This window comes from Moschus berezovskii, chromosome 4 (genome assembly GCF_049115385.1).
Source record: "Moschus berezovskii isolate FMDL1 chromosome 4, NW_MosBer_1.0, whole genome shotgun sequence".
Classification (NCBI taxonomy): Eukaryota; Metazoa; Chordata; class Mammalia; order Artiodactyla; family Moschidae; genus Moschus; species Moschus berezovskii.
In genome coordinates this window covers 18645741-18666322 of record NC_142463.1, presented here as the reverse complement: position 1 = coordinate 18666322, position 20582 = coordinate 18645741, and the positions used below count along the sequence as shown (strand labels likewise).

The following is a 20582-nucleotide window of genomic DNA, read 5'->3' as shown; positions in this document are numbered from 1 at the left end:
GGACCCAACCCTCCCAGGAAATAGCACTGCAACGGGAGGCTCCTGACACATGCCTTAGACCACAGTGGGTGGGGCCCGGCCGCTGCCTGTCCTTTTGCCGCCCAGCCCAGGAAGAAGCCAGCCAGCGAGATGTCTGACCCCACTGGTCCTCCCCTCTGTCCTCTGGCCTGATCCCCCTCCTCTCCCCACGGTGGCTCAGGCTGGCCATTCCCTTCCCATCCCGTGGGCCAGCGGTCTAGGGTGGGGAGCTCATGGTGGGGGTAAAGCCATCTCGGCTCTGACTTGGGCTAGGCCCAAACCTGCCTCCCTTGGGGCCTTATTCTGGTTGGCAAAAAACAGCTGCTTTAGTCTCTGACTCGTGGAGACAGACGATTATTCAAACCAGAATCTTTCCCCTAAGCTTTTCCTCAGGACTCACCTCATTGTGCATCTGCTTGAAGCCCTTTCTAGATAAAAATGGGTAAAATGCACAGATCTATAAGTCTCTATGTATGCAAATGTACTTTGTGTGATGTCATCAGTCTAGCAAAACCCATGTGGGCAACATCGCCAACTTTCCCAAATCCCCAGGGAAAATCTATTTCCCCCACCCCATGGGCTAAAGTGTGAGACTGTCTCCCTGTCCCGGGATTCATCCCAAATGCACCTTCTCCCTGACTCAGGACTGAGCCCTGAGCACTCCTCCCCTTCACTTCTTACAACCCCAGCCCACTCCCCACTCCACTTCACGTGGAGTCCTTAGAGTGGGGTGGCCATGTTGGTCCCAGAAGCTTCACTGACACTTAGTGCTCTCTTCTCAGGCGTCCCCAGCCCCAGTCTACTCCTTCAAGGGGAATGGAGGCCATCGTCCCACCCTCCTATTCTTCCTTGTCCCCACTCCACTCCATGGAGGATCTTCCAGTAGCCTCTATCCTGTCTTCCCTGTGTGGTGGCCCTTTATGACAAGCCCCACCGGGAGGGAGTGAGGGAAAGACCAGTAAGAGAATTTATGTCCCAGCAGGAGAGGCAGAGGTAGGGAGGCTTGGATCACAGGGGCCCAGTCCCCAGAGTTGGGCACAGATGCACACTGAGACCCAGAGCTGCTTCAGTGCACAGTCACTCCCCCCTAAACACAGATCCATCTACACAAATCCACATGGGCAGGGGGCATGGGAACCACAGATGCTCAGGAAGAAGACACATACAATACGCCCACAGTTGGTTCACAGAATACAAATCACAGACCTGCAAGGCTGGGGACAAAGGGAAAACGAAAATAATCTTGCTGATGAGAAGAACGTCTCCAAATCGTCCCAGTTCTGACCAAGCCTCTAATGTGAATAGGTTATAAATTCTGAGTGGTTGGGGCCTGGAGAAGCCTGGTGGAATGGACTGGCGTTCCTTGGCAGGAAGTGTCTGTGGCTGATACCTGCTATCTTGCTCGGAGCCTCTGTAAATTAATAAAGTGGAATCTCAGTTGTCAACTGATCTTGTTTGAGTTTGGCATGTGTGAATCAGCTTCTTGGAGGCTGACTATCCCCAGGGAACAGAGAAAACTGATTTCCTGGGCAGACAACGGTGAGGACAGACTCAGGGTGCAGAGAAGAGGCTGGTCCCCTTCCTGAGCACTTGCTGGGGCGACAATAGTCCCCTGGCAGCCAGTACTAACTGGCCCTTCTCCTTGAAAGCTGGTGGCCTCAAGACAAGCAAATGTGGGAGCCCCTTTCCGCCAACTGCCAAGCTTTGGTGCTCAGAGGCAGCCTGGAGCAAGGCGTTTGAATTATTTTGTAGGACAGGAAACTGAGGCTCAGCAAAGCTCCCTCTGGCAAAGTCTCCGTTAGCTGGGACTGGAACCTCCGCATGTCTCCCCAGGGCGAACAGAGGGCCCAGGTTGGTGTCTGCAGTTGTTGTACTACAACAACCCCTGTGCATGCTAAGTCGTTTCAGTAGTGTACAACTCTTTGCGACCCTATGGACTGTAGCCCACCGGGCTCCTCTGTCCATGGGATTCTCTAGGCAAGAATACTACAGCGGATTGCCATGCCCTCTTCCAGGGGATCTTCCCAACACAAGGATAGAACCCAAGCCAGTGTAGGTTTGACCAAACCAGTGAGAGGGTCCGTGGAGAAAGGACCCTCAAGCCCTCCAGTTCCAAGGAGTAGGACCCAGGCCTTACCCAGCTGTGCCCACAATCCCCAGCGGCACCGCTTCAAAGGGGATGGAATTTGCTCAGACTTCTCTCTAGGGGGAACGCAGGCGCAGAAGGCTGGGGGCCTGGCAGGCTAACTCCAGCCCCAGTCCCCCAAGTGCCCCAGGCCTTTCTGGCTTCATTCCAGCCTAGCCGAAGGGGACGACATCTACTTCCTCCAAGGGCCCCAGCTGGAGGGCAGCGAGGATGGGGCGGAGCAGGGGGCTCCTTTGCGGAGCCCACTCCCAGGGGTTCGTGGGGTTCAATCGTCGGAAAGCTTGGAGCAACTTGTAATTTTATTCCCTGGGAGGAGGAGCCTGAGAAGTCGGCCGGGGGTGGGGATGAGAATGGGGTGGGGGGGGTGGCGTGGGTGGGCAGGGCGGCCAGGGGAGCTGCTCTGAGAGGGGAGGGACTTGGCTAGGTCTCCCAAGCCTTCTTCACTCTCCAAACTTTCACCAAACTCTTGGCCCCCGCCTCCCCGAAACCAAAACACAACAAGCTCAGGAGGAGCGACGAGCAGCTCGGCGGGGCGGGCAGACTCGCGGCGGCACATAGCCTCAAGAGGCTGATGCAACTTTCCCTTTAAGAAAGCCACCTGGGCGCACCGCGGCGCGGACCCAGCTCGCCTGGGCCGGGGGCTGCAGCATGGTAAGGGGGCTATGGGAAGGGGGCGCTGCGGCCCTAGCCTCTCTCTATCCTGCAGTTGGTCTGGGTGTTTGGTGGCTCCCCGGGGCTGAGCCCCAGGAAGAGCGAGCGAGAGACCGACCGACCGAGCGAGTGTGTGTGTCTGATCGCGCATGCATGCGGGCATCTGTGGATGAGAGTGGGTGCACGCGTGGGGATGTCTGTCTCGCCAGAAAGGTCGGGTAGGTGCGTGCGTCTGGGTGTCACCGCTGTCACCAAGGAGCTGCAGCGGGCGGAACGGCAGCGCGGGGCGGCGGCGGGGTGGGGGGGGGGTGGCTGCTCCTGGAGGAGGGGGAGCTGCGTGCCGATGCCGGTTTGGTCCCGGGCGGCCGGCGCGTGAAAGTGCCGGCAGCTCCGGAACCAGAGCGTCTGTACGAGGCGCCAGTGGGTCTGCGCGCTGGGGCCTGCCGACGCCGGGAACCTGGGGGCCGGGTCTGCGCCCCGCATACGGGCTCCTGCTCTCCATCTCACCCGCCGCCGGCCGGCCTGGCTGCCTATCTGGCCCCTCCAGCCGGCCGGCCTCCCTATCTGCTCGCCCACTCGCCGGCCGGGTGCGGGTTCCCGCGTGCCCAAAGGTCCTGGGAAGCCGTGCCAGGGAGTCTCGGTGCCCTAAGACCCTTGTCTGCGGCTCCCGGCTTTGGGAAGGGGTTACGGCCGTGGTGTTCTCTGGCGGTTGCTCTCCCGGGAAGAATCCACGCCCTCCCCACCCCAACCTTCATTCCGGGTGCGCGTAAGGCGGGCCCGGGCGGCCGCAGGTGAGGGTAGGGGCCTAGCAGCCCGGGGCGCCCACCCCCAGCCGGCGCCCCGCACCCCGCAGACAACGGCCGACGGGAGCAGACCGCGAGGCCGGGGCCGCGCGGGAGGGGGGCTTTCCCGGAGGCCCGGGAGGGGCCCGAGCCGGCCGGGGGCGGGGCAAGGGGGCGGGGACCTGGGCGCCCCGGTACTTTTCCACCGCAGGGGCCTGGGGGCGGGGTAGCCGCCCCCACACCAGCTGAGAGGCCCACACGTGGCGGCTGATGTAACGCCCGCTCCCGACACCTCGCACCCGGATTAAGGCGAGCGCGCAGGCTTCGAGGAATCCGGGCTATCCAGGCGGGCTACAGCTTCGAAAGCGACCTCGCCTTTTCCTGCCGCGCTGGGGCCTCTTCTCAGCGGACCGGCGGCTTCTTAAAGGAGCCGCGCCCCCTTTGGGGCCAGTTCTCCGCAGGCCACGCCCCCTCGCTGGCCACTCTTAAAGGAGCCACGTCCCCGTCAGTCTGACAGCTCTCTCCTAATGCCTAGGTCTGTTTCTTTTCTGAAACAAGCCTGATGCTGCAGCCGCTACAAGATAAAGGCTGGTGGGGCTAAGAGTGGAGAAGGAGAGAAGGGCCTGAAAGGTTAAAGAACCCCAAAGTGACGGAGTGTCAGAAGATTGGAGGGTAGTGGGTGAGGGGGGACTGGTTCTAGGAAGGGACTAATGGGAGACACTGAGCATGCCCAAGTGTTTCCAAGCACCGCAGAGAAAACGCCCCCTTAACTCGGCCTACACTGCGACTGCGGCTCAGTGCCCAGCTCTGAGGATGCAGAAGAATCACACCTCTGCCCTGGGATTTCTCCAGCTGATGGGGAAGGCAGATTTGGACACGAGTAACCATCTCAGACGGTAAAGCATCTGCCTACAGTGCGGGAGACACAGGTTCAATCCCTGGATTGGGAAGCTCTCCTGGAGAAGGAAATGGCAACCCACTCCAGTATTCTTGCCTGGAAAATCCCATGGACGGAGGAGCCTGGTAGGCTACAGCCCATGGGGTCGCAAAGAGTCGGACACGACTGAGCGACTTCACACTCACACTCAACCATGCTACAACGGCTGCGTGTGAGGAACGTGTTGATCAGATGTACACTGCTTGCACTGGGGGTAGCCGGGGACACAGTGGGAAGACTGACTGCAAGTGGAAGAGAAAGGAAGGCTTCTTGGTGGTAATGGCTTTGGAACAGATTTTGAAGATGGGTGGGGTATATACAGATGGAAATGGGGACAAGGGTGCTCAAGGAAGAGGGAATTGCCTAAGCAAAGGCATGAAGGCAAGAACCCTCTGGGGATGCTGGATAGTCCCACATGGCCCGCAGGTGGTCATAAGTGGCTGTAGATAGCTGATTTTGGCTCTAGGCAGAACTAAGGGCCCTTCCCCACTCCCACAGCCTCTCCCCTCCCTCCATCACAGTGAATGGGAAATTACGCTTCCTCTTCTATCTTTCTCCTAAACTGTGAGGTTCTTGAAGGCAGGGAAAGAACCTCTCACCTTTCCATCCCCAGCAATGACTTCAAGGCTTGGCCCAGATGGACCCTTAAAATTGATTGACCTGACAGTCCTGTTTGGAGGAGAGGAAGACTGAGCAGTGAGACAGTAAAGATGGACCAGGTCCTATGACTGTCCTTTCCCTATCCTTCCTTGGGTGGCTCACAGGCAACTTGAACCCAGCTCACCCAATCTAGCTCATCCTCTCCCCACTCCAAACCTGCAGCATCCCCACATTTCTGTCTCTGGAACGGGCACTGGCTTCTTCCTATTATACCAATAGAAACCAGAGACCCCTCCTTATCCCCCACCCCAAGTCCAATGCATCACCAAGTCCTACCAAAGTTATCTATATTTTTCTCAAATCTGTGCACCTCTCCCCACCCCGTCATCACCTTCCTGAGCCAAGCCCCCTCATTCCTGGCCTGGCCTAGTCCTCATCAATTTCCTTTCTTCCCCTCTCCCCTCCCTCCAGTCCTTTCTCCATACTAATCTAGGTTGGCGTTTTCAAAATGCACACACCACCAACTGCTCCTCCTCGCAGTTACAATTCTGATTTAAAGACTTTAGTGGCTGTCATTGCCCTCAGGATAAAGATCAAAACAAGGCCGCGTAGACCCTGACCCTGCTTATGCATCCACCTTCATCTTTGGCCACTTTCTCCCTCACTCTCTGAGCCCCAGGCTCCTGGTCTTTCTCTGTGTTATTTCATTTGCTTGAATCTGTCTTCCTCTTCTCTTGCTCACTGTTGCCTAATCTTCCCCCTCTGACTCTTAAACATCACTTCCTCAGGAAAGTCCTCTGTAACTCTCAGACAAGGCCAGGCCTCACTGGTGTAGACTCTGGTAAAGAGGATCTTTCACTTTCGCACCCTTTATCGTCGGCTCTAATTATACGCATTTGAGTCACCAGTTTCACTCATTTCCACCCAGCCTATAAGCTGCAGGAGTCCAGAGACTGAAGAGTTCATGGTGTCCAGCACAGGTCTGGCCCAGGGCAAGCCTGAAATAAATATTTGCGGAATAAATGAATTGAACTGTGGCCAGCCCTAACTGCCTGCTGAACAATTTAGGCATATCCTGTTGGCTGTGGAAGACTATTGGAGGGAATCAGGGTTTTAGGACTTTGGGAAGACTAATGGATTGGAGGGGAGGAGAAAGTGGAGGACCTGTAGAGTTGAAAATTAAGCAGAAACTTCAGAAGGTACAAAGGAAGTATAATTAGCCCCATCTTCCAGATTGAGAATACCAAGGGTCAGAGAGGTTAAGTAACTTGCTTGAAGTCACATACCTAGTGAGTTGGCAGAGTCAGTTCCTCCTCCCAGGTCCCAGAGTCCAAGCACTTCATCACAAGCTAACCTGACTCTGACCCGCATGGCACAGATAGAGAGCTTGTCAATAGTTGCCCATATATGGGTGAGGGACAGGCCTGGTGCCTGGGTAATGTGGGTGCCCAACCCCTATCAGAAGGCCTGACCTATCATAGGCTTTCAGGTGGATCTTTTTGAATGGATGGATGGGGCCATTTAACAGAAACAGCAGCTTTGCACCCAACTCATTGTCTTGGGAGCTGCTGCCAAGCAGTCTTCTTTCCACAGAGAAAGAGAAGCACCGTGAACACAAGGGCCATATTTTCATTGCTCAGGGATATCACCCTGCAGCCCAAGTTCCAGTACAGAGTGTCCTCAGTTTACTCATCTGATCAGAAGGCATGATTTCCAACCCAGGAAGTGGCTCTGCTTCATTACTATCATCATTGTCATTATTATTTGTTAGCCAAAGAGTGACAGCTTTGAAAACAAGAAGTCTAGAGTTTATAGCTTGGAGGGAGGGTTGTGGTGAGTGAGAACAAGGGTATGATCACATTCCCTCTTCTCCTGACTGCCCCCAGAAGACCAAGGCCATGAGCAGGGACTTCTCTAGAGAGGCAGGAAACCTGGCCTGGGTGACTAAGCAAAGGGAAATGGTCACAAGTCACACCCTTGCCTGACCCTGAGGAGGTTATGCAGGACATCTGGTGACCAGGCGAAAGGCCAAAGGTAACCTAGGGTGGATTTGCATAGGCAAAGAAAAGCTGCTTCCTCCTCTTTTCTAGCTTTCCAAGGACTTCCTGGGTCTGCAGGTGAACTCTTCAGGTGGCTGTGGAGTAGAGTGGCCCTTCAGGTGGCCCTTGCAGTAGAGTCCACTTCCTGAGAGTACACAGAGAAGACCCCAGTCCTTCCTGTGACCAGGTCCTATGAAGGGCGAACGTCCCTGTCCATCTGATCATGGGTTTTCCTCCCATGAGAGCATTCCTTGAGGCTCTCTGATTCCATTCCTGTGGTGTGATTCCATTCCTGTGGAGTGTCAAAAACTACCTCGTCTTGCATCTGCATCCATCCAACATCAAACCTTCAGACACCAGCAGGCGCCTGGCCGTGCCTCCTGTCAGTCTGTCTGTTCCCCACCCGCCACCGCCAGCCCCACTTGACTCTGAAAGATCTCTTGAGCTGACCTGGCTCCTGACTCTAAGGCCTCAGTGTTATCCATTTCCCTTCAACTCAATTCCACCAACACTTTCTGCAAGCTGAGCTGGGCACAGAGGGGTCAATAAAACACATCCAACCCCTCAGGGAACTGGCCAACCCACAGTTGACAGACATAAGCAAATATGTCTAGAGTGAGTTTATAAGGAAACACACAAAACACAAAAGAGGAAGCAATTTGTTCATTCTGGAGTGGAGTGGTGGCCATGTCAGGAAAAGCTACAGAGGAGAAGTGACACACTGAAGCAGGGTCCCAAAGGGTTTGTAGAATTTCGCCTGGGGAACAGGAGGCAAGGTGTTCGGCAGGGGCCCGCCTGAGCAAGGGCACAGAGGCGTGCCTGCACAGGCTGTGTTTGCTGTGCCCAGAGCTTCTGGTCCAAGTTAGTGATGTAACAATAAGCCCAGATGCCTGGAGCCCAGGCTGAGTGGCACCAGGATAGGGAAGGCCCATCCTGGCCGCTTGGCCGGGGCAAGGTTGGGGAGCATGTGCTGATCCAAGCTGACTCCCCTTTAGGGGAAAGGTTGAGGCCATTCACACAGACGATGAAGGAATTGGACCCTGTCCCAGTTCTGTGTTCATTTTTTATCTTTTATAGAATTGGGCATCTGGAGAGTCAAAAATAGACCTTTGCCCACTGGGACAGGAAGCCTGGAGACCAAGGGATCCAGGGGAAGGGTTGGGAGAAGAGTGAGGTAGGAACTGGATTGAGGGTCATCCAGAAAGGAACAGGACAGGAGGGAAGAGCAGCAGGCGGTCTGGGCCCTGCACTACCTGTTCTGGAGAGCCACACACGTCCTGCCCTGCCTTCCCCGGGCCAAATCCTCACCTCGTTCTCTGCTCTCTCCACAGCTCTGGAGACCTGTATTCTGAAAGGTGCTAGAAACAGAGCCTGTGAGTGTGGTCTGGGAGTCCAGAGCCCCTAACCCACCACCACCATGGTAGGAAAAGGTGCCAAAGGGATGCTGGTGAGTACAGGGACCAGACTGCAGGGAGGGGGTGGGGGTCATGAGCACCGTACGTATCTTCTGGGGCCTGCTGTCAGCTGCTGGCCCAGACAGGAGGGCCTAGGAGGCTCCATGGGGTCCCGAGTCTGGTACTGCCAGGACTCCTGAGTGGTAGGGCTGTCTCAGGCCCAGGCAGGCAGCCCCTCACTCAGCAGGTTAGATACTGCCGTGGTTCGGAGCCCCACAACAGGCAGATTCTGCTACAGAGCCCGAAAGTCATGCTGGGAGGCAGGAAGCACACTCCCCACCCTCATCACAAGATACCCTGGAGAGCAGGCTGCAGTCGATCCTGCCGGGAGAGCTGTCCTGTGGCTAACACCCCAGTACCCTCATCCTGTGCTCTGCCTGCTGTGGAGAGCATTCAGTAGGTGCTGATCAAGGGACACTCAGAGACTGATGCTTCTCGTCTTCCACTTGAAAAATAGCATAGAACCTTTCATGTTGAATCCTCTTGTGAGGTCTTTCAGCAAACATCCCTCTCTCCTTTCCCCAAGTAATGGCTCTTCACTGCCCGCTGCCTCAGAGCTCAGGAGAGGTGGTGCGAAGCATCCATGGATGGATGGCTCATGGCTGGGCAGAGCAGGCCAGCTCTGGAATCAGAAGCCAGGAAAATACCCCAAGGGCAGTCGTTATAGTCCTTCTCTGGGGATATTGCCTCAAGAACCAGTGAGACCGGGCAGCTGCCCTGGAGGAAGCCAGAGGCTGAACGTGGCCCTCCCCTTGGCTCCTCCCTCCCCCACGTGGATTCTCCTGTTGCTGTTCTCATTCACTGAAAGACTGATTGACCTAGGGTCTCTTGCTGAGCCCTCCCCAAACAAGCCCTGTCTCTCACCGGGGGATCTCTGGGACTCTTAAGTCCTGGGTCCAGAGAAATGCTGTTGGGGAGGGAGCCAGACAGTTGTGCTCCAGGCTCAGGACACTCTCTCCTGCCTGATCCTGAACTTCCAGTATCCAGCCCCTCAGTCCCGCTCTGGTCTGACCCATTCCTGATTGGAGCAAGTCTGAATGAACTACGCTTCTCAAAGTATTCCTGAACTCTTGAGTGCTCAGATGTGCGCAGAGACGGAGGGCTCAAGACCCTCATACTTGCTAGGGGGGAGTAGATGGCATGATAGGATCAAGACTGGCTTCCTTCTTGCCAGAAGTGTTGGAATCACCATGGGCCTGTAGCAGAAAGTGGAGTGTGGCTCTGCCCCTCCCTCCATGGAGATTCTGAGTTCCGTGAAACTTAAGAAACCCTCTGAGTACTCGCTGGCTGCTCTGCTTTCTCTGTAGTGACCCTGAAAGGATTGGGGCAGGCAGGCAGGCGTGATGGGGGACCCACATGGGCAGCACAGAGAGCCTGAATCCCAAGGTCCCAGAACCCCTGCCGGGGCTGAGCTTCCCAGACCCCAGGCTCTGCCAGCCAGTCTGTCTGTAGAAGGGAATGCTGCCTTGGGACGCCCGTTCCCAGCACCAGGATGTGCCTAAAGATAGCCAGAGCTTAGTTTCCTTCGTGCCCTTTGACCTCTGACATCTGCCCGCCGCTGCTGAGTCTGAGGCTCCATAGCAGGTCCCCCGGGCACCCCCAGTGGCTGCTCGAGATTCTATTCCTGCTTCCTTCTCAGTTCTGCTTCTGACCCTGGGCTGCACTGTTCTCAGGACTCAGCTGGAACCAGTGCTGCCTCCGCATAGCGCTTGTCTCTGAGGAGCGCCACCCCTCTTAGCTAACCTGGGCAGCTGTACCCGGACTTCATTAGCTGCCCGTGGGAGGATGCTCCTTCTCTGGAGGCCACAGTGGGGCAGAACAGAAGGAGCCAGGGGCGCTTGAACCCTCCCAGGTCTGTGACTTCTGTTGCCGTTTGTGTCCTGGTATGCGGGAGTAGGCAGCTGGCCCCGGCAACGTGCTCCTCACTTCCATCCCCCTTTGCCCCAGGCTTGGGTGTGAAGACGTGGGCCCCCTGGGTCTCCTCAGTGTCTACCCTGTGTCATCCTTGGAGCCTCTGCTGGGCTCTCCATGCACAGGTGCCCCGTGGAGGGCAAGCCACTTCCCAGCACGTGCCCAGGCCCACATGCCTGCCGCACATGTGCCTCCCCTCCAACTCCCAGCCCAGATGGTCTCTGCCAGGCCAGCTCAGCTGCCTCCCTCACGCCTCAGCAGCTCCTCGGACAGGGCCATGCAGGAACCCAGCTGGCCAGGGTGCCTCCAAGCCTGGGAGCAGCTGGGATGCTTGGGGCCACCAGGGGTGGGGGTGGGGGGTTCCTTTCATGGAGACTTAGTGCCTCTATTTATACACATGTAGGGCCGGGTTGCCTGGGGCTCAGAGGACAGGGAGCTGGTAGAGAGGAGCCCAGGACAGGAGAGCCCCACTGGCTCAGCTTTAATCCCACAGTCTCACACGAAGTCCAACTCAGTCCCCCCCCCGTGCCTGCTCCCCACTCGTATAGCATCTTGGGCAGACAGGCCTTGGTGAGCCTCACTGGTCTCTCCCCACATCTCTGCTGCATTAGGTGGCTCTGCTACTGGGAAGCCTCATGATGAATAAGAGCAGAGTCACCCAGGCTAGGGCTCCAGGTGCCAGAGCATCTAAATCGTCCTAGAAGGCTTGGAAAACACCACAGGCCGCCTGGGGCTGCCCCACCCTGACCTGTTCTGTTATGCTTTGACAAGAGTGTTTAGATACTTCTTGTCTGCAGCAGCCATCTCAGAGCCTGGTACACAGTGGATGCTCACCCAGCCCGGGTCCTGGCATGTGGCAAGCGCTCAACCAGTGTGGGCTTGACACATCCTGGGAACCCAGCAAGCACAGGGTTTGGCATACACCGGGCCCTCCCTTGGTAGAAGGCTTGTCACTTACCAGGCATTCTGCTAGCATGAGTCCCGGCACGTGACAAGTGCTCAACCAGTATGACATGGCACACATTGGGCACTCACCTAGCACAGTGCCAAGTGCACAGTGCATGCTCACCCTGCTCAGGGCTGACCATATCCTGGGTCCTCATCTGGCCCAGAATTTGGCATACATGGGACACTCATCTAGTGCAGGACCCACCACCAGGGCTCCCTGGCATGGGGCTGGCACACAGTGGGTGCTTGCCCAGCACTAGACTTGGCACACACTGGGGGCCTTCCTAGTGTGGTCGGACACACAGTAGGTCTTCTCCTATCTCAGGCACCAACACATAGTGGGCACTCTCCTTATGTGACGAGGACTAGCACAGAGGGGGTGCTCTCCCAGCCAGGCCAGCCTGCACAACTGGATGGTCCTAGATTCACAACTGCCACCTCCCCAGTGAGATGGACAATATCTCCATCCAGAGGAAAAGGCCCAACCTACTCAGGCTTCCTCCCTGGACCTCGAACCTGCCCTCCATTCCGCTTGGCCTCCCTCCCCACCCCGGCCTCCCTGGAGCCCACCGACTCAGCTCTGTGGCCTCCCCTCCCCTCACACAGCTTCCCGGCAGCCCCACCACCCCGGCACTTTGCAATCCTGCCTCAGCAGGACCTTCCCTTGGAGTCACAGGTCGCAAACAAAGCCCCTCAACTCCTTGACCCTCTGGAGGAGTGCCCACTCTTATTAAGAAAAGTCAGAGGCGGGCTTGGGGGAGCCGGCCTCCCTGAGTGGGGCTAGAGCATCTGGATCCCACTAATGAGGCCTCATTACGGCCAGGACCCAGCTGGGCTGCTGCCGCCTGCTGTCCCCATGGCCAGAGCCAGAGAAAGCTGTCCAGTCAGGGCTGCCTGTTCTGGGCACCCGGCCCAGGCTAGGGCAGCCAAAGCCCAGAGCCCACCCTGGGTGGAAGTGAGCATTTGGGCATCATGGGTGACTGGGCCTTCCTGGAACCAGTGGCCTAGCCAGGGGCTTGGCCCTCAGTCTGGACTCGCAGGAAGTCAGCGGAAGTCAGCAGAGCATGTCTGGGGACCCGTCTGTGTGAGGCTGGCCTAGAAGCAGCTGTAGCTAGGGGCTGAGGCCATTCTCTTGGGAGACTTGCTTGAGCCAAGATCACTCCCCATCTTGTCTCCCAAAATGGGCGTAGTAGCATACCCACCTCGAGGGGCTGTTGGGAGGGTTAAATGAGTTAAAATATATTCATATGAAGTGTTTAGGACAGTGTCTGGCTCATAGTAAGCACTTAATATATATTATCTATTGCTATTATTAATAATGCTCACTAGCTTCAAAGATGGGTAGATATGATCCCCATTTTAGAGATAAAGAAACTAAGATCAGATAAGTGAAGTAACTTGCCTAAGGAGATACACAGAAGGAGAGACACCAGAGCTGGGGTTGAACCCAGGCCTGTCTGACTAAAGACTTTGCCTTTTAAAAAAGAATGATGTTGGGACTTCCCTGGTAGTCCAGGGGCTAGGAATCCACCTTGCAGTGCAGGGGACACGGGTTCGATGCCACTGGTCAGAGAACTAAGATCCCACATGCCGCGGAGCAACTAAGCCGTCACACCACAACTGCTGAGCCCACATGCCACACAAGAGAGCCCGTGCGCCGCAACTTAGACCCAGCGCAGCCCAATGAATGTTTTAAAAATTATAATAGCAAAAATTTTAAAATCGTGTCATCCTGCCATGTTCCCACTGGGGTCAGCACACTTACCAAACTCACAGGGAAGCTGTCTTTTACATCAGAATTCATGCCTGATCTTAGGTTACTGAGATCCTACTTTGGACCAGACCCTTTGCCCACCCATCAGTTTCCAAAAACTGGAAGCTGTGTCTTCCCAGCATCAGAACACTCGTGCCCACCTTCCTTGTCACTGGTTTGTGGTGTCTCAGCACCCACTGGAGCCTGACCAGTGAGTGTGGCCTCAGAGAAGAGGGATGCACACTCTCCCAGAGGGACCTCCTCAGGTTCTAGGTGATGCAGTGCTAATCCTCAAGGATCTGCGCTCTGCAGCCGCTCTCCTGGCTAATGCCATCTTTCTTCAGACAGGTGACAGCACAGTTCACCAGGTCACAGCTTTTTTGCAGAGTCAGTCACATTCTTCTATGAGGACACACTCTACCATCTTGGCTGGCTGGAGATCCCCAAGTCCTGGGGGGATTGCTCCAGGGCCCATCACCCCTCAGCCCACAGCAGTCTACGAAGTCTGAGATGCTCTGGTAGTGCCCTGTGGCTATGTCCCCTTCCCCCTGCCCCCTCACCATCTCTAGTGCCCAGTGGTACCCAACCTCGTAACCAGGAGCCCACCAAGGGCCAGGCCTGTGCGCTCAGAAGCATCTGGGCCCCAGACCCCACTCTAGAACGCAACTGAGCCGCCCTCTCTCTCCCTTCTGCGCCCGCTCTGCCTCGCCCTGTGGTTGTGAGTGTGTGTGTGTGTTTCGTTCCAATAACTTGCTGGGAACAAGGGAGAAACACAACCAGCCCCACGCCTCACTCTAGCTGTGGAGCATCCGCGCTGGGCTGCATGGGGACTGGCCGGAGGGGGAGGGCCAGGGGAGGGGGTAGGCAGAGCTTCGGGAGGAGATGAGGTGAAAGTAATTGATGCTGCCCAGCCGGCAGTGGAAGAGGCAGGGGATGCGTCAGTGTCGCCCGGAGCTGGCAGAGGTGTGAATGAGCGGAGGAGACACGCGCACTCCGCTCCAAGTGCTTACCCCGGGATGGCGGCGGCTCAGGGACCTGTGGCCCCCTCCTCCCCAGAACAGGTCAGTCACCTTCCAGGAGGTCGAGCCCCCTCTCTGGTGCCAGGCAGACTGGGAGGCAGGACTGGGGGTGGGGAGAGGGGCTGAGTGGTCTGTGCCAGGGAGGGGCAGGCACAGCCAGCCAGAGAGACAGACACCAGCAAAAGTGACCCAGAAAGTTGCAACTGTGCAAAGGAGCAGGAAGAGTTAGCTGTGTGGTGGGGGCGCGGGGGAGGAGAATGGGGGTGTGAGCGCTCCCCCAGCCCAAGGACCTGCTGAGAATCTGCTCAGTGTATCAAAGCTGCATTGTCCTAGCTCCCGGGGAGACGGGCCGGAGGTGCCCAGGAATTGTACTAATCAATACAGCCCCATTGTCTGTGCCACGGCAGTTACTCCTATGGGGAGAGTGGGTGAGGGGACGGGGGACTTGGTGCAGGGGCTGCGTGGTGAGGATGGGGGAAGGGGGCAGGCGAGGGTCTCAGCTGGGAGGCAACAGACCCTGCGGAATGTTCGCCAGTGTCCAGGGCTAAGGCCCGGGTGGGGTGGGCACCGCCGGTGTGCCCTCATCCCTGGAAGCTGGGGATGGGCGGGGATGGCAGACACAGTGTGGCTGATGGCAGTGAGGGAGAGGGGACTGGGACAGTCACCTTCTTTCTCTGCAGCGCAGCATCCTGACTTGACCTCCAGAAGGCAAGAGAAGGAATGTCCTCTGGGGAGACCTGAGTTGGGTTTGGGAGTAGCATTATGCAGGGCTGCCCTCCACCCTCAGGACTGCCAGGGTCAGCAACCAAAGCCAGTTCCAAAATGCCAGCCCGCTGCCAGCCGACTGAGGCAGAGGCTACTCACGGCTGCCACAGTGCGGGACAGGACTGTTGGGCTCCAGGGCAAAGGCAGAGCCTACCCAGTGGTCCCGTCACTATTCCCAGGGTCTGGAGTGGAGCCCGGCATGCCTAGGCTGCATCTCCTGTCTGCTGTCCACAATATTGGCGGGTCAATATTGGCAGAGCCCTCTGCCAGTCAGGGCTCTGGGATGAAACAGTACCGAGCACGTCCTTGCCTCTCTCACCTCACATATGAGGGCCTGATCTCCTGAGAGGTGCCGTGAGGTTTTCCTTGAAGCAGGAGACACTAATAGCCCCTGCATACTGCTCGAGTCTGGGGTAGATTTTCCCATGGTCCCACTCCTCCAGCCCGGCCCTTGACTCTTTCCCGTGTCTGGATCAGCAAAGCCAGCTGAAGGATGGAAGGCTCTGTTATTGCAGGGCAGGTACTGCCTCAGGAAGACAAGTTGGGGAACCAAGAACCAAGGGGTGTGAGGTCACGGGGTCTTCCGAGGCAGCCACGGTTGACTGTCGTGGCTGTTCTGCCTGAATTCCCCCACTGGAGCTCAGAGAAGGCTGCCAGGGATCTGGATTTGGCTTGAGGTCAGTCTTGGATGTAGGGTCTTGCCCGTTCTCCTCTGCAAAGTTTGTCTTGGATAGGACTTCATCCCTTGAGCAAACCCTGGGGCTGTAGAGTCCTGGACGAGAAGCCTGCCGGCTCCCAGCGGCGCCCGCCCCACCCAGCCTGCTCCGGGAGTCCTCAGTGTCCACCAAGAGCAGAAGAGAGAGCTCTCAGTTCACAGAAATATCCAGTGGACACCTGCTGTCGGAGGGCAGGAGTCGGCAGCCTGAGCACAGCCATCGCCCAGAGTAGAAACCTGGGCTATCTCTGAGTCTGGACACGAAGAAGGGAGGGGGGCCTCTGTGGTGGGGGTGGGGGTGGCCTCTGGGAGCGGGCTCTGCGGCACTGTTTCCTCTTTACACTTTGCTGTAGTTTCCATTTTTTTTTATGATAAGCTCATAATCGGAAAGAAAGCAAATAACAACTTTTTTTTTTTTTTGAGTTGTTCAGAAAGCCAGTGGGAACTAATGGAAAATACAGGAGAGAGTCAGAAATAGCAAATTCCAGGCAAGGCAGAGCTACAGAATCTAAGGAGATCTATTGAGGTTGTCTGTCTGTCCCCTGATTTTATAGCTAAGGTCTCTCAAAGCAGAGAGTGGAAGAGGTTCGGGCTCCTAGGGGTGCAGGTTCTAGAATGCTAGGATGCTAACCCCCAGTGCGGAATCCCTGCCCTGCCAAGCCCAAGGTGTGGGGGGAGCTCTGGTTTCTGCCCTCGGAGCTGAACTGCCTGAATTCCAGGAGCTCACCCAGAACAGTGAATAAACAGAGGGCAGAGGGCTAGGGAGAGGACTTACATAAGCAACTGCTCGGTGTGGCTCATCCCCCTGGGCAGGGATGGGATGGGAGGGAACCCAAGACAGGTCACAGAGCCTTGTGTGGGCGTGGACACCGCCGCCTCAGTGACTGCTTCTAAGGACAGGGGCGCTGAGGGTCTTATGTGTGTATGTCTCTGCATGGCGGACGTCATGGGGATGATCAGCCAGCCCACCCACACAGCCGTGGAAGGCACGCCCCGAAGCCTGCATCCTGCCGGGCCTGGGGAAGCTTGGGCACAGGGCAGGGCAATCCCCACCCTGGAGATCACCCATGAGGCCCATGAGGGCGAGTCAGAGGTGAGGGTGGGGGCTATCCAGGGAGCCTGAGGAGGAGGGACCAACCCAGAAGGGCACCAGGCCACTCTGGTTTAACTCACCACCCAGGTGTGAGCGAGGGAAGGAGGTTGGAGAGCAGCGAGGGGCAGCAAACAGTGCGAGATGGTGATGGGCAGCAGGAGCCTGGAGCCTGGCCAGTAGGCGGGGCTGAGCTGGGTTAGGCAGACGGGCCACTAGTCTGGGTCAAACCCATGAGGACAAAGAGATTCTTTTGTGGGCGCCTCACCGCCAACAACCTCTGCAGGGACCGTTACTATCAGTGACAGGCCTTCCACCCAGCAGGTCAAAAAGAACGGAGGGCTTAGAATAAGGAAAATTATGCAAGGAGAAAACAAGTTGTGCAGTATTGGAAAAGTCTCGCTGGCCTTGGGCATTGCTGTCTAGGAAGGAAGTGGAGGGGAGTCCCCAGAAGAGGGCTGGAAGGGAACTAGAGCCCCCAGGAACCCCCACAGAGGGACCCTTCCCTCCAGTGTCCTTGGAGGAAGGTGGGCTTCCTCTGTCCTTGGCTGAGCGCTTTGCCCTCACCAGCCAGACTGCCTGCGCATAGCTTGCACTGGAATGAAAAGTCAGAGGCCCAGCTGTGGAGCAGGCCCCTCGGCAGCGTTCCCTCCGCAGCTCCTGAATAGAGCACTGGAGGGCTGGAATCCAGGGCCAGGGAGCAGCGGCTGGTGCTGCTTCTGCTGGGAGCTCCTCCCACCACGTGCAGGGCGTTAGTGCACCTCCTTCTGCAAAGCGGACCCCTCATGTTGTCTGTTACTTCCCGCTGCGGTCCCATCCCCATCTCCAGTTCCAGGCCCCGGTCCCCCAGGCTTGGGCCTCCAAGGGGCATAGCCAGCAGGGCTGAACTGTTGAGCGCAAGACTCAGTAGTGTGCTGCTCGTGAATGCGACCGCTGACTCCTGAGGGCTCAGCCAGCCTGTGACTCGCTGCCGGCCACCCTCCCGGGACCCTCCACTCCAGGGGAGGAGCAGAGACCTCAGAGGCCCAAGTCTGGTCCCACCGCACTTGGTCAGGCCTTGAACATCAAACCTGAGGACCTTGGTCTCTGCAAGATGCCTTGCCCTGGCTCCACCCGTGAGGCCACCCTGGACCCTCAGTTGTCTCTCTTAGGGCTGTAACTGCTGCTTCGTGACCCCACCCATGTACTCTGCAGCTGCCACAATCCTCCATTGTGCCCCTAAGTAAACAAGCCTCGGACAGAATAAAACTGTTATTGTAGGATCAACATATAGGAGGCCTATTTGGCTGGGCTTTGTTTGGGAATGGATAAACTACCCCAGGCAGGCCTCACGCCCTCTGAAAAAAAAGCCCCCTGAAGCCCCACGCTATTGCTAGGCCTGTCCCCAAAAAAGGACCTAGGAGGTGGTGACAGGCTTAGCCAGGATTCTGTAGGGACCTGTCATACCAGGTCTGGAAGCTGTCCCCCCGCCAGAGCCAAGGTGGCCTTCAAGCCTCCTCATCAGGGCAACCTTCTGTGATTTCACCCTGCTCCCACCCCCACCCTAGTCATCCTTTCACGCTCTCGTTTCTTGAGAAATTCCCCTTTGTGGTCACATTGAAGTTGCATGTAAAAATTATGTGTTTATCTCATTAATGGCTTACTTCCCCCTGGACTTCTAGCTCTGAGTGGGTCGGGGTGTGTTTTGTTCATTTCTGAATTCCCTGAGCCTGAGGTAGGGCCTGGCACATAGTAGGTGCCTGTCAACCTCCGAGGCTGACTGAATGCACACAGGCTTTCCTCTGGGCAGTGCTGAGGGGGAGGTGACACCTTTGTGCAGAACAAGGGTGTCTGTGCAGTAGTGGCCATGTGCTGTGCAGGCCCAGAGCGCCCACTGAGAGCAAAGAGTATGTGGCTAGGAGGGCCACCACTGGGTCTTGGGGCCTCTGGGCCTGCCTTCCCAAATAGGCCTTCCTGGAAAGCACAGGCCGGGTGAGACCATTCCCCCACTCTGCGCCTGTTGGTCAGTGTCAGAGTCCAGCAGCATGTCAAAGCACCGGGCCCATTTGTTTATTTGCCTGCCTGCCTTGAATCTGCCTCTTTCAAACTGAGGGTCAGTGTCACTACCGCGCTGTTCCTCAGAGGTCGTGTGGCTACGTCTCTGATCCTGTGTGTCCTCCCAGGACCCCTGGCCATTTCTCTCAGGAAAACAGCCTACCTCTGGGAGACTGTCTCTGTCACTCAGGGACTCTCTGGGCTTCTCTGTTGGTGACTCTCAGGGTCCTTCCTTGCCTCTTAGTGAGGCTCCTCTGTCCCCTCAGGCTCTGACTCAGGGTGGCTGACTCAGTGGGAGGGGTGGAAGGGACATGGCGTGGGGGACGGGTCTGCTCACACTTACAAAGGGACTTCCTGGGTTAGTCCCAACTGTGGGGTTGGGGTCCTCGGTGGGGCTTCAGGCCCCCCGGTCCAGCCCCACAGCTCCCCAGGCAAGCCCATGTCCTTCCTTTGGGGCGACACCCCCCCCATCAGCCCCTCCTGACCAGCCCCTTCTCTGCAGCCCACTCTCTCAGCTCAGAGACCCTTTTCCGGAGTCACTCCCTTTAGCTCCCCTAGCAGAGTCTGTCCTCCAAGTCTGGCATGGTACCTACAGCTCTGGTCTCCTCCCCCAGCTCGTGGCCAGCAGACGCCCCACCCCCCAGCCCAGGTCAGCTTCCCCAGGGCTCCCCTTCCCAGTCACGGGCAGTAATTAGAGATGGCTCCCCTGGCCCTCCCATCCTGAGTCCCAGAATGCCTTCCTCAGGTCTGGCCCAGCTCAGTTGCTTGCCCCTTCTTGTACCCTACAGCCCTGACCACCGTGTGCCCCCTAGAAAAAGCCTTCAGCTGGGGGAGGGGTCCAGTGTCCCCTCCCCCACAGCTGCCTGCCATGGGCAGCGTGCTCAGCCTGGCGATGTGGTGGTGGCAGGTGGGGGGGCTGTCTGGACACTGGCCCCTTTGTGCCCAGCCCAGCTTGGCTGCTTGGTATGAGGCTCAGCTGCTCCCAGATCCTCACCCAGAGGGAAGAGGGGAGGCTTTGGAGGGGCTGGGGCTGGGGGGTCTCAACTCGAGCTCCCTCTCAATGTCCCACTTCTCAGATGCTGGCAGCAGCTCCTCAGGTGGGCTGGTGCCCCCGGCATAGGGTGCTGGGGGACTGGTGAGGGAGGCTCCGCTTGGCACCCTCTGGCAGCTGCTCTTCTCTCTGTGCTCCTCTGCCAGACCTGCCTGCAGCTCCTGCCAGCAGAGGGGAAGCCCAGGGTGCGGGTGGGGGCCTGGAGGGTCCACGGTGTCCCCACTGGGGGAGGCCTGAAGGGTCAGGCACCTCATGCCAATGCCTTGCTGATGGTAGCTTTTCTCCTGTCCCCACAGAATGGTGCTGTGCCCAGCGAGGCCACCAAGAAGGACCAGAACCTCAAACGGGGCAACTGGGGCAACCAGATCGAGTTTGTACTGACGAGCGTGGGCTATGCCGTGGGCCTGGGCAATGTCTGGCGCTTCCCATACCTCTGCTATCGCAACGGGGGAGGTACCCAGTGGGCACAGGGCAGGGACCACCCACATGGATAGGGCCCAGCCACCAGGGCCCAGCCACCCCCTTCCGGCACAGACCCCACTCCAGACAGGCTGGCCTCTGGCCCTAATCTCCTTTGCCCCCACCCCTGGCTTAGGTACCCTTTACCCCCTGACCTTGGCAGCCTGATCCCTCGAGGGGAGAAAAGGTAGAGAGGAAAGCAACCCAACC

The 20582-nt window shown here is 57.4% G+C and overlaps 1 protein-coding gene across 4 annotated transcripts in view; it reads left to right on the top strand.

The window, feature by feature from the left end:
- Nucleotides 1–2661: 2661 nt before the first annotated feature.
- The window catches only part of SLC6A9 (solute carrier family 6 member 9), a 31545-nt gene continuing 13624 nt past the window's right edge, over nucleotides 2662–20582 (top strand). The window contains exons 1-3 of one of the 4 annotated variants that reach the window (XM_055402031.2): nucleotides 2662–2815; nucleotides 8505–8620; nucleotides 20210–20366. In XM_055402031.2, the coding sequence (XP_055258006.1) occupies nucleotides 8591–8620; nucleotides 20210–20366 (187 nt within the window). In that variant the 5' untranslated portion in view covers nucleotides 2662–2815; nucleotides 8505–8590. Of the gene's footprint in view, nucleotides 2816–4116; nucleotides 4494–7831; nucleotides 7915–8504; nucleotides 8621–20209; nucleotides 20367–20582 lie in introns of those variants that run through there. The other 3 variants (XM_055402033.2, XM_088835227.1, XM_055402032.2) reach the window with 3 other exon arrangements.